Source organism: Rhinoraja longicauda, chromosome 5, assembly GCF_053455715.1.
Source record: "Rhinoraja longicauda isolate Sanriku21f chromosome 5, sRhiLon1.1, whole genome shotgun sequence".
In the NCBI taxonomy this organism is placed as follows: Eukaryota; Metazoa; Chordata; class Chondrichthyes; order Rajiformes; family Arhynchobatidae; genus Rhinoraja; species Rhinoraja longicauda.
In genome coordinates this window covers 16,445,149-16,458,135 of record NC_135957.1, presented here as the reverse complement: position 1 = coordinate 16,458,135, position 12,987 = coordinate 16,445,149, and the positions used below count along the sequence as shown (strand labels likewise).

At 50.7% G+C, this 12,987-nt stretch overlaps 2 protein-coding genes and 1 non-coding gene across 5 annotated transcripts in view; 2 read left to right on the top strand and 1 right to left on the bottom strand.

The window, feature by feature from the left end:
- Positions 1-2,030: 2,030 nt before the first annotated feature.
- trnam-cau (transfer RNA methionine (anticodon CAU)) lies at positions 2,031-2,102 on the bottom strand. Its single transcript has one exon. It is a non-coding gene; the product is annotated as a tRNA-Met (tRNA).
- A 161-nt stretch (positions 2,103-2,263) lies between these two features.
- On the top strand, positions 2,264-7,838 carry sdhaf4 (succinate dehydrogenase complex assembly factor 4). Its single transcript, XM_078400008.1, has 3 exons — positions 2,264-2,383; positions 4,107-4,274; positions 7,492-7,838. The coding sequence occupies exons 1-3, from the start codon at positions 2,320-2,322 to the stop codon at positions 7,599-7,601; spliced, it is 342 nt and encodes a 113-aa protein (XP_078256134.1). The 5' UTR covers positions 2,264-2,319; the 3' UTR covers positions 7,602-7,838.
- A 4,385-nt stretch (positions 7,839-12,223) lies between these two features.
- The window catches only part of smap1 (small ArfGAP 1), a 67,527-nt gene continuing 66,763 nt past the window's right edge, over positions 12,224-12,987 (top strand). For 2 of the 3 annotated variants that reach the window (XM_078398972.1, XM_078398970.1), the window contains exon 1: positions 12,226-12,687. In XM_078398972.1, coding sequence (XP_078255098.1) covers positions 12,570-12,687 — 118 coding nt within the window. In that variant the 5' untranslated portion in view covers positions 12,226-12,569. Of the gene's footprint in view, positions 12,688-12,987 lie in introns of all 3 variants that reach the window. The other variant, XM_078398971.1, reaches the window with a different exon arrangement.

Below are 12,987 nucleotides of genomic sequence, written 5' to 3'. Positions count from 1 at the left end.
TAAGTACAATTTCAACAAGTTCTTGATATTTGAAATTTTCTACCACATAAGAAACAGCTGAAGTCATGCTAAAAACAAGTAAAGTTATGCAGAAGGTGGTGTCGTGTCCTGCTGCTGCAGCAACATTTTGAAAGCAGCAGAACCGGGCGGCACAGTGGTGCAACCATAGAGTTGCTGCCTTACAGCGCCACAGACCCGGGTTCGATCTTGAACCTGACTACGGGTGCTGTCTATATGGAGTTTGTACGTTCTCCCTGTGACCGTGTGGGTTTTCTCTGGGTTCTCCAGTTCCCTCCCTACTTTGTAGGTTAATTGGCTTCTGTAAAAAAAAATGTAAATCATCCCTAATGTGTTAGACAGTGCTCTGATTGCTGGTCAGAGCGGACTCAGTGGGCCAAAGGGCCTGTTTCCAAGCCGTATCTCTAAAGTCTAAACTCTAACCAGTCAAGTTCAAATATAACTGCATTGAATTTCTACGTTTAAAAGAAACAGCACAAATTAGCACTGACAGGGTGCTAATCTGTTTAAATAAATTAGCACTATTGTCATCTACCAACAGCAACAGTTCCCGAAGGCAGGAAAATCCCTGACAGCAGGGGAATAGACAATAGACAATAGGTGCAGGAGGAGGCCATTCGGCCCTTCGAGCCAGCACCACCATTCAATGTGATCATGGCTGATCATTCCCAATCAGTACCCCGTTCCTGCCTTCTCCCCATACCCCCTGACTCCACTATCCTTAAGAGCTCTATCCAGCTCTCTCTTGAATGCATTCAGGGAATTGGCCTCCACTGCCTTCTGAGACAGAGAATTCCACAGATTCACAACTCTCTGACTGAAAAAGTTTTTCCTCATCTCAGTTCTAAATGGCCTACCCCTTATTCTTAAACTGTGGCTCCTTGTTCTGGACTCCCCCAACATTGGGAACATGTTTCCTGCCTCTAACGTGTCCAACCCCTTAATAATCTTATACGTTTCGATAAGATCTCCTCTCATCCTTCTAAATTCAAGTGTATACAAGCCTAGTCGCTCCAGTCTTTCAACGTATGACAGTCCCGCCATTCCGGGAATTAACCTACGCTGCATGCCCTCAAAAACACGACTTCGCAGAGGATTGCACTTAGTACAGTAGCAGCAACTCCCTTCATTGTGCCCAGTAATGTGGTCGACAGGGCAGCCTACAAATAAGATTGAAGCACAGGGAGCTGACTATACCTGCCTCCCCCCCTTTTCCAACTATCTTCTTCCGTCCCCACCCCCCATCAGTCTGAAGAAGCGCCTCCACCCGAAACGTCAGCTCTCAATGTTCTCCAGAGATGCTGAGTTACTCCAGCAGATTGTGTCCTTTCCTGAACCCTTAATCTCAATGCCTCGACAACACATTCTTTACCATTCTATCTCCTTGTCATGCCATTTTCTATGTTGAAAAATGTGTCGGGCAAGGTACAGAGACACAGTGGGCAGAGGTAAAACGGGGAGAGAATTGACAAGGACATGCAATTAGGAGGAGAACGCATAAGGGGAGTGGGAAAGAGAGAGATTTATTATAAAGTCATAAAATCATAGTGTGGAAACAGGCCCTTTGGCATAACTTGCCTACATCGACCAACATGCCCAATCTACACCTGCATGCATTTGGCCCATATTCCACTAAACCTGTCATATCCATGTACCTGTCCAATGTTTCTTAAACGTTACGATACCACCTGCCTCAACTACCTCCTCTGGCAACTCGTTCCATACGCTCACCACCTCTGTGTGAAAAAGATACCCCTCTGGTTCCTATTAAATATTTCCCCCTCACCTTAAATCTATGTCCTCTTGTTATCGAAAAGATACAGAATCAGAGATAGAGTGGAAAAGAAAAGGGATTACCCTGTGGTAATTCTGGCCCTCCACCCCAGCCTACTTTCTTTAAACGTTAGAGAGAAAATACTTCACTTAATCTCTGGGAAACACGGCTGCTTTAAAATATGTGGCGAAACAGCTGGTGATGCCCCTCACCCGTTGTTTGCCAGGAGGAAAAACGTTAGCAGAGGATGGTTTCGATCCATCGACCTCTGGGTTATGGGCCCAGCACGCTTCCGCTGCGCCACTCTGCTGATGACAATAGACTCTTTTTCTTTCCATTCACATGATTCGCGCCGAAGAGCCTACTGATGACGTGCTATAGTCTCGGATCACGTGCCCCGCCCTCGGCGTCAACGTCGTTCCCGCGCGACGGGTCCGATGTAGCCCCGCCCCGCGCGACGGGTCCGATGTAGCCCCGCCCCGTGCGACGGGTCCGATGTAGCCCCGCCCCGCGCGACGTACGGAGCCATGTCAGGGCGCCGCGGGTTGTGCGCCGCACTGGCGGCTCGGGAGGCCGTGGCGGCTCGACGGGGTGAGACAGCGGGCGGCATGGCCGGACAGAAGGGGGAGGGGGATGGTGGGTGTCTCCCTGTATGGGCAGGGGATGCTTTTGTTGCCCTGTATGGAGGGGTGGTGTTCCCTGTGTGGGGATGCTTTTGTTGCCCTGTGTGGGGAGGGGTGGTGTTGCCCTGTGTGGGGAGGGGTGGTGTTGCCCTGTGTGGGGAGGGGTGGTGTTGCCCTGTATGGAGGGGTAGTGTTGCCTTGTATGGGGAGGGGTGGTGTTGCCCTGTGTGGGGAGAGGTGGTGTTGCCCTGTATGGAGGGGTCGTGTTGCCTTGTATGGGGAGGGGTGGTGTTGCCCTGTGTGGGGAGGGGTGGTGTTGCCCTGTGTGGGTGGGGGCATGTTGCCCGATGTGTGAGGGGTGGGGCAGGTTGTTGCCCTGCCCTGGCTGTGTGTTATGGAGTGATATAGTGTGGAAACAGGCTCTTCAGCTCAACTTGCCCACACCGGCCAACATGTCCCAGCTACACTAGTCCCACCTGTCTGCGCTTGGTCCATATCCCTCCAAACCTGTCCTATCCATGTACCTGTTTAACTGTTTCTTCGACGTCGGGATAGTCCCTGCCTCAACTACCTCCTCTGGCAGCTTACTCCATACACCCGCCACCCTTTGTGTGACAAAGTTACCCCTCAGATTCCTGTTAAATCTTTTCCCCTTCACCTTGAACCTATGTCCTCTGGTCCCCAATTCCCCTACTCTGGGCAAGAGATTCTGTGCCGATCTATTCCTCATGGTTTTGTACAACTCTATAAGATCATCCCACATCCTCCTGCATTCCAAGGTATAGAGACCCAGCCTACTCAACCTCTCCCTATAGCTCAGACCCTCTAGTCCTGGCAACATCCTCGTAAAGGTGTGTTAAGGGGGGGGGGGGGAGATAGGTGTGTGTGTGTGCGTGTGCGTGTGTGTGTTTTCTTTCGTTTTTTTTCTTTCCCCGAGTCTAGTCAGAGTGGCTGTTCACTGCAGGTCCAGGCTGCTGTGTACTGGCTCAGTGGGTTCTTTCCAATTTCAGTGGACACTATAATTTCCGGCTTTCCTTCCATTGCAGACAAATTACTTGACATTTGTGTTAGAATCTCATGAACTATCCATTAACTTTGCAAATGATCAATAACTAACGTTCAGGGGGAGGGAGAACCTGCAAACTACACATAGAAAGTTCTATGACACAGGTCAGGATTAAACTTGGGTCACTGGAGCTGTGAGAGCAGCTCTGTTAGCTGTTAAACTGCGTCACTGGTTGTCAAATTTGCTAATGCCTCAAAATGTTGGCTGTGTGGAGTTTGGATATTCTTCAATGAATCTATGTTTTTCTCCTCGGTGCTCTGGCATCCTCCAACAACCCAAGACACCCAGATTCATAGGTTAATTGACCACTGTAATTGGACCCTAGTGCATAGATTAATGGTGAAATCTGATGGGAGTGTGGGGAGATTAAAATGGGATTAATGTAAATGGGTGGTTTATGGTCAGCATGATCTCAGAGTTAAAGGCCCTGTTTCCATGCTGTATCTTTGACATCTAGTTTCTATATCTACAACGAGATCTACATCTAATTTCCCTTCCCCCTGACTCACAGTCTGAAGAAGGACTCGAAACGTCACCTATTCCTATTCTCCAAAGATGCTGTCTGACCCGCTAAGTTACTCCACCCTTTTGTGTCTATCTTCACAATAATACTTCTTTGTTGTAGGTGTCCTTCCATATGCAGTTTCTGCGCTCTGGAACTCCTGGAGATCATTTAGCTCCAAAACTGTGGGCCAAGAGGGACTCAAAAAGGAGCCATTAAAAAAGCCTGAAACACCTGTTGGCCGCTTTGATCGTCCACAACATGACCCTCTGGGAGGAGATCTCCTGGAAAGTGAGTCTTCCGTTCCTAGCACTGATCTGTCTTCAATGCACTGGTTCCTTAATGAAATGTGAAATCTTACCTATAGTTAACTTAATGACAATGAATAGCTTCAGAATCTCCTTTAAAGTCTCCAAATATAATTTAGAGGTACAGCGCGGAAACAGGCCCTTTCGGTCCACGCCGACCGGCGATTCCCGCACATTGACACTATCCCCACTAGGGACAATTTTTACATTTACCAAGCCTGTAAACCTACAAACCTGTACGTCTTTGGAGTGTGGGAGGAAACTGAAGATCTCGGAGGAAACCCACGCAGGTCACGGGGAGAATGTACAAACTTCGTACAGAAGGGATCGAACACGAGTCTCCGGCGCTGCATTCGCTGTAAGGCAGCAACTCTACCGCTGCATCACCGGTAGAGTTGGTTTGTATAAACAGCAAGTAGGAGTGCTACCCTAACGCAACTGTGTGGATGAAAGCAGCATGACAGAGCCATGCTTCACAAACCCTCACCCTCTCCCCCCCCCCCCAACATAAAACAGCACCACAGTTTCAGGCCCATTTCACTATAATGTCTGTGCCAAACACGATGCCAAGTTAAGCAGCCCTGGCTCTTCGCCACATTCCCTGTCAAAACAAAACTGGGACTGCAGACAGCAACTTATCGTAGAAAACAACCACAAAGTGCTTGTGTAACTCAGCGGGTCAGACAGCATCTTTGGAAGACATGGAGAAGTGATGTTTTGGATTTCAGCCCTTCTGCACGATGGTGCAGCGGTGGTGTTGCTGCCGTACAGCGCCAGAGACCAGGGTTCAATCCTGACTTCGGGTGCTGCCTGTACAGAGATTGTACGCAGGGCCGTCTTAACGCATGGGCCTGATGGGCACTTGCCCGGGGGCCCACGAGCATAGGGGCCCCATGCTGGTCTGTGTATGTTAAGTGACTTGCAATAAATAAATACTACTTTAAAAATGTAGGTTCAATAAGTGCTTTTTTCGCAAAATTTTCGGTCACTAAGTGCTTCTCACAGCGATCTGTAAGTGCTTTTCGCAACAATGCAGCACCCTAAGTCTATCGCTAAGTGCTTTTCGGTAAGTGCTTTTCGCCGGCACGACAGGGGGGGGCTGGCAGGGAAAGGGGGGTGGGGGAGAGTAAGGGTAGGGGCCCCAGTACACTGCTTTGCCCGGGGGCCCATAATGCTGTAAAAACGGCCCTGATTGTACGTTCTCCTGGTGACCTGATGGATTTTCCCCAGGTGCTCCAGTTTCCTCCCACACTCCAGACGTACAGGTTTGTAGGTTAATTGGCTTGGTATAATGGTAAATTATCCCTAATGTGTGTTGGTTAGCATAAGTGTGCAGAGATCATTGGCACGGATTCGGTGAGCCGATGGGCCTGTTTCCTTCTGAAGTCTTCAGACTGCTCTGTATTTCCTTGTTTCTCCAATTTACAGTAGGCAAAGCATCACAAGGCACAGGACCTTCTTGGTTAGATTCCCACCAGTTCCAACCCCCCATTTCTAAGGAAGGAACATTGCCTTGAGATGTTGGCTGATTTTTCGTTGCGCATAGATGCTGATTGACTGGTTGAGTTCTTCTAGCATTTCTATTTTTGCATTAAATCCTGCAGAATTTGCAACTAGGTTAAAAAAATGAGTACAAATTCAAGTAAATTGACTTGATTTATTTGCCATTATAGAAATGTGTCTGTAGGGTAGACCACACCTGAGAGTTGGATAGGTGGTGATAATGGAAGGGTTTTTTTTGCCATTAAATAGTCACGGTCCTTTTTCCAAGGATAGGCAAGTTTAATGGTCTCAACCCGAAACGTCACCCATTCCTTCTCTCCAGAGATGCTGCCTGTCCCACTGAGTTATTCCAGCATTTTGTGTCTATCTTCGGTTTAAACCAGCATAAAACCAAAAGTCTTTGGTTAAGATGAGAGGGGAAAGATTTAAAGGGGATCTAAGGTGCGTGTTTTTGTGGTGGGTATATGAAAAGAGCTGCCAGAGGACATAGTGGAGGAGGGTACAATTACAACTCATACAATGTCACAGGAGATTATTTAAAAGATCAGAGCAGATGGAATTAGGGTTATTTGCTGACATAGATTGAAGATTGGTTAAGGGGCAAACAACAATCACTTTTGGGGGTGAAAGGCTGTGACAACTGGGTGCAGCATTGATCAGTAATGGGGTCCTACTTGTTCATGGTCTATATTAATGATTTGGATGAGGGTAAAAAGTGTAATATATCCAAGGAGTATTCAGAAGGATCCTGACCCAAAACGTCACCTAGATGCAATCACAAAGACGGTTTGTAAACATCTCTGCTTTCTTAGAAGTTTAAACCGATTCAGTATGTCTCTGAATACGCAAACCTTTATAGATGTTGTCTAGAAAGTATCCTAACTGGCTGCATTGTGACCTGATATGGGAATTCCACGAGAGCCCCCAGAGAGTGGTAGACTCAGTCTAGTCTACCATGGGCACAACCCTCCCCTCCATTGAACGCATCTACAAAGCATTGCCTCAAGAAGGTGGCATCTATCATCAGGGATCCCCACCATCTGGGCCATGTGCTCTTCTTACTGCTGCCATGCAGGAGCCTTAAGTCACACAGCACGAGATTCAAGAACAGCTACTTTCCTACAATGATCAGGTTCTTGAACCATCCTACACAACTCTAACCCCATCTTGACAATAGAACATTGCAGCCCACCCCTTGCCCTACTTTGAACTTGATTTTTATTATTTTCAAATTATGATTTTGCAAAGTTTTTCTTTTAGAATTTAATGTGATTTATGTATAATTTATTTATCGTGTATTTTTCTGAGTTTATATGCCTGTGGTGCTGCTGCAAGCAAGATTTTTCATTGTAGCTGTGCCTCACTGTACTTGTGCATATGATAATAAACTTAAACAAATGGCTTCTCTTCAGGAAATAAATGAACAAATAAATTGGATGTTTATGCCAGTATTGGAATTTTTGTGATCAATGCTAAATTTATCATTCAATTTCACATCTTGTTCCAATACACCTTAAACTCCCAACTCTGGCTGCAAATACCTTAAAGATTAGGCTTCAATACTTGATGACAGAGCAGAATCAGACTGTTCTAAACCATGTGTTCTGACCTGTCATATCTCTTGTTTGCACAGCCATCCTCTGGAGAACAGTTTGTTGCACAATAGGAAATTAAGCAGCTGATATTCTGTTTTCTAGGGTTTCCTGAGAACATCAACCCAGTCACAAAGGAAAAGGATGGGCCAAGAGGCCCAGAACCAACTCGTTATGGAGACTGGGAGCGAAGGGGACGCTGTATTGACTTCTAGCGTTTCTGTTGTGCATAAGTGAGATGTATGTTACTTGAATATTTTGTGGTTAATATGTATAAATGCAGCTCTGACTTGATAATGCTGCTTTGTTCATGATCGGTTGAGCCCTGTAATTTGGAATAGATGATACACTGTTTCATAGGATTACTCAGTTCGCCTTTATCTCCGAAAGTTTATCTCACAGTTTCTTTGAAACAAATGACCTATATAAATAAAAAATCATTGTATTCATAATTCAGAGATTTTATCCTAATTTCAAGATGAGTTGTTGATCTTGCATGCACTTCCTATATGTGTGCTAATGACATTTTATTACAAAGCTGAGTGTGTGTTGCATTTTAGGCAGCTGCTTCTGGCCACACCTACTGTGATTCAGTCGAGATATGCTCTGCCCCATGTGATACATATATTCAATTGCCAAGTATGTGCAGTCATTAGGTGGTGTTCCTCGCACTGATTGCATCTGGTTGGAAAAACCAGTCCCTGTAGGGTGTTCTTTGTGTTATGTTACGGTTATTGTTGCCTGTTACTCATTTTGGTTTCCAATGTTCAGAAGGATATGGGTTAAACACAGGCAAATGGAATTGGCGTGAATGATTTGCCTGGGCGAGTTGGGCCGAAGAGCCTGTTTCGTGGTGAATGACTGACTCTTTGTTGGCATTCTTTCTCTTTTGTTTGTGAGGTAATGGATATAAGATGCACAGTGGCATGAAAGAGAGCTACAAAGCTGTTGATCCACAGAAGCTGATTTGAATTAATGAATCAGTTCAATTGCTAAATGTTCCTTTGGTATAAAATAAAGCAGTTTATTTTTTTTAAAATTCAGACTTTATCTCTTCAAATGCTACTTTGGTCAACTAAAAATTCCAAAAAGCAAAGGTGCAAATATTCAAGTCCTAAGGGGATATAGTTGTATCCTTGCCTTCAGCTAGTGTATCTGTAGATAATGGGCTACATGGTTATACTTCTCAGCAACAAAGCTCTCGGATTGCTTGCAGGAATGACTCTCTGCACCTGACACACAGTTTGAATGTTTTTCACAAAAATGAAAGCTAATTTTAGTTTTACCTGTGTGAATATAGTACAAAGATTTGCCTACAGAGGTTGTCCATGGAAAATATATAAACATTATTGAAATTTGTTTTGCATTTGCCCTTTGAAAACTGGACCTGGTTCTGGGCCTAAAGTAGTTTAAAAAAGTGTATCAGGAATATTTCCTGAATCATTAAATATATTCTTCTAATAACCTCGTGTTTTTTTCCACTGTCTTCTACAATCTGAAAATGGAGACAATGTAAGGGTTTCAGGGACTATGGGGTAAAGGTAGGAGAATGGGGTTGAGAGGGAAAGATAGATCATCCATGATTGAATGGTAGAGTAAACCTGATGGGCCGAATGGCCTAATTCTGCTATTAGAATTTATTAACTTATGAGACCGGGGAGATTTGTCAGTCCTTGAATATGGAATACTGGATGCAGTAGCTGAGGTTAGAAGAGGCACAGTGAACAGAGGTTCACTGCCTTACCTGGAAAGACTGTCGGGGTCTCTGAACGGAGTTGAGGGAGGAGGTATAAGGACAGATGTTACGTCTCCTGTAGTTGCAGGGTAAAGTATCTGGGGAGGGGTGGTTTGGAAGGGATGAGTGAACCAAGGAGTTGCGGAGGAAGTGGTGGAAGGCGGAAATGGGTGAAGATGGGAAGATGTGATTAGAGCAGTTAGATCCAATTTCTGATTCCCTCCCGAAAGCCCATTTTGGAGAGCATATCCATCATGTGCATGTGTTATATACTATCAAAAGCCTTCTGATCCAAGCTGACCAGGCAGGCGACCAACCCTTTGCCCCACATGTAGATGATGGTATCCCTGAACAGCACAAGGTTGCCTGAGATTTTTCTGCCAGCTACAGCACAGCTTTAGAGAGGTGGATAACCTGTTCCAGAGATGACAGGTTGGTGGGTCTGACGGGTCATGGTACATAAGTCCACAGACAAAGGGAGGGGTAAAAGCGTGTCCAACATTGCCCTCATCCTGATGGCCACTTTTGTGTGTGTGTGTGCATCAGGCTCTGCATAGAGCCAAGCCATATGGATTGAATCTGGTCTTGGTGCTGTGAGAGAGAAATCCCACTGCTGCTCTAAAGGACCAGGAAAAATCTGGTTATCAGGTACTCTAGGGGTTGTTATATTTGGCACAGGTGTGGCCCATCCTCGCATTCATGCATGAAATGGACAAATGAAATTTGAAGTTGGGACAGACACAAAACGCTGGAGTAATTCAGTGGGACAGGCAGCATCTCTGGAGAAAAGGAATGGGTGACGTTTTGAGTCAAGACCCTTCTTCAGACTGATGTCAGGGGAGGGGGACATACATAGATAAGGAAATGTAAGGTGTGAAAGCAGGACAATGGGAATGGAGATCAAGACAAATATAAAATAGATATTTGTTAGCTGGGAGAAGGTAACAACAAAGCAAACAGTTAAAAGGTAGTCAGGGACAGTAGGACTGGTCAGGGAATTGGGAAGAGGGAGCGATGGAGAGAGGGACAGCAAGGGTTACTTGAAGTTAGAGGTCAATGTTCATACCGCTGGTCTGTAAGATGCCCAAGCGAAATATGAGGTGCTGTTCCTCCAATTTGTGCTGACAATGGAGAAGGCCCAGGACAGAAAGGTCAATGTGGGAATGGGAGGGGCAATTAAAGTGTTTAGCAACCGGGACATCAGGTAGGTTTAGGCGGACTGAGCAGAAGTGTTCAGCAAAACGATCGCCTTGCCCTGTGCTGGGTAGCGCCGATATATACAAGTCCACACCTGGAACAGCGGATACAATAGATGAGGTTGGAGGAGGTACAAGTGAACCTCTGCCTCACCTGAAAAGACTGTCAGGGTCTTTGTACGGAGTCATGGGGGGAGGTATAGTGAATGTTGCCTCGTGCCCTCCATCGCTGCCCCCCCCCCGGCCCTGTGCCCCCCCTTTCCCTGTGCCCCCCCTTTCCCTGTGCCCCCCTTTCCCTGTGCCCCCCCTTTCCCTGTGCCCCCCCTTTCCCTGTGCCCGCCTTTCCCTGTGCCCCCCCTTTCCCTGTCCTCCTCTTGCCTTGTGCCCCCCCTTGCCTTGTGCCCCCCCTTGCCCTGTTGCCCCCCCTTGCCCTGTGCCCCCCCCTGCCCTGTGCCCCCCCTGCCCTGTGCCCCCCCCGCCCTGTGCGCCCCCCCCTTGCCCTGTGCGCCCCCCCCTTGCCCTGTGCGCCCCCTTACCCTGTGCGCCCCCCCTTGCCCTGTGCCCCCCCTGCCCTGTGCGCCCCCCTGCCCTGTGCCCCCCCTGCCCTGTGCCCCCCCTGCCCTGTGCCCCCCCTGCCCTGTGCCCCCCCTGCCCTGTGCCCCCCCTGCCCTGTGCCCCCCCTGCCCTGTGCCCCCCCCTGCCCTGTGCCCCCCCTGCCCTGTGCCCCCCCCTGCCCTGTGCCCCCCCCTGCCCTGTGCCCCCCCCTGCCCTGTGCCCCCCCCTGCCCTGTGCACCCCTGCCCTGTGCCCCCCCTGCCCTGTGCCCCCCCTGCCCTGTGCCCCCCCTGCCCTGTGCCCCCCCTGCCCTGTGCCCCCCCTTGCCCTGTGCCCCCCCCTTGCCCTGTGCCCCCCCCTTGCCCTGTGCCCCCCCCTTGCCCTGTGCCCCCCCCTTGCCCTGTGCCCCCCCTTGCCCTGTGCCCCCCTTGCCCTGTGCCCCCCCTTGCCCTGTGCCCCCCCCTTGCCCTGTGCCCCCCCTTGCCCTGTGCCCCCCCCTTGCCCTGTGCCCCCCCCTTGCCCTGTGCCCCCCCCTTGCCCTGTGCCCCCCCTTGCCCTGTGCCCCCCCCTTGCCCTGTGCCCCCCCCCTTGCCCTGTGCCCCCCCTTGCCCTGTGCCCCCCCTTGCCCTGTGCCCCCCCCTTGCCCTGTACCCCCCCCCCTTGCTCTGTACCCCCCCCTTGCCCTGTACCACCCCCCCCTTGCCCTGTACCCCCCCCTTGCCCTGTACCCCCCCTTGCCCTGTACCCCCCCCTTGCCCTGTACCCCCCCCCCCCTTGCCCTGTACCCCCCCCCTTGCCCTGTACCCCCCCTTGCCCTGTACCCCCCCCTTGCCCTGTACACCCCCCCCTTGCCCTGTACCCCCCCCCCTTGCCCTGTACCCCCCCTTGCCCTGTACCTCCCCCCCCTTGCCCTGTACACCCCCCCCCTTGCCCTGTACCCCCCCCTTGCCCTGTACCCCCCCCTTGCCCTGTTACCCCCCCTTGCCCTGTTACCCCCCCCCTTGCCCTGTACCCCCCCCCACCCTTGCCCTGTACCCCCCCCCTTGCCCTGTACCCCCCCTTGCCCTGTACCCCCCCATGCCCTGTACCCCCTTGCCCTGTACCCCCCCTTGCCCTGTACCCCCGCCCCCCCCTTGCCCTGTACCCCCGCCCCCCCCTTGCCCTGTACCCCCGCCCCCCCTTGCCCTGTACCCCCGCCCCCCCCTTGCCCTGTACCCCCGTTTGTTCGCTCCGCCGCCGCGCCACTGCCACTGAAGTAGCGGACTTGCGTCACCGGGCGGATGACGACATGACCTCACCTGCCGGCGCAGCGATTTGGAACAAACCGCCGATCGGCGAATCGTTCCGGAACCCGAATGTGATCCAGAGGTGATGAGGTCGAACTGCTGGCGTCCCGCAGACGACGGTGATAGTTTATATTGCATCGTTGTCACGCATGCATCTTCGTTTCATGGAACAACTTGGTTTGAATGAAAACAGAGGTTGATTTCTTTGCCAACCTGAACTCGAGGGCGGAATTTTGGTTGCACTATTTCGCGCGGGCGGCAGAGGCGTTGGGGCGCCGCTTCCGCTCGGCGGCGCCGCCATATTGAGGAGGCGGCGGAGGGGAGCAGACCGGCGGAACGGGCGGCCGATTGACCGACCGTGTGTGTCCTGTTACCCCGGGCCCTGCCCCGCCTCCGGCCGCCAGCTGCAGCCATGGCCACCCGCTCGGAGCGGGAGAAGTCGCAGAAGCAGAACGAGCAGCACCAGGCCATCCTGTCCAAACTGCTGCGGGAAGAGGACAACAAGTACTGCGCCGACTGCGAGGCCAAAGGTAACGTCGGCTCGGCTCAGCTCAGCACCGCTGGCGGGCAGACTGTCAGGGTCGGGTCGGTTGCCGCAGTGTCAGTGACCTTTCACGGTGACCTGGCCCAGAGGATGGGGAGTTGGCTGGGGCGACTGGGCTGGGTTGGGGTTGGGCTGGGGAATCGGGCTGGAAGCGTGATGGGGGAGCCCGCTGTGCCGGGATGGGGGAGCCCGCTGTGCCGGGACTGGGGATGGGGGAGGCGGCTGTACCGGGATGGGGGAGGCGGCTGTACCGGGATGGGGGAGGCGGCTGTACCGGGATGGGGGA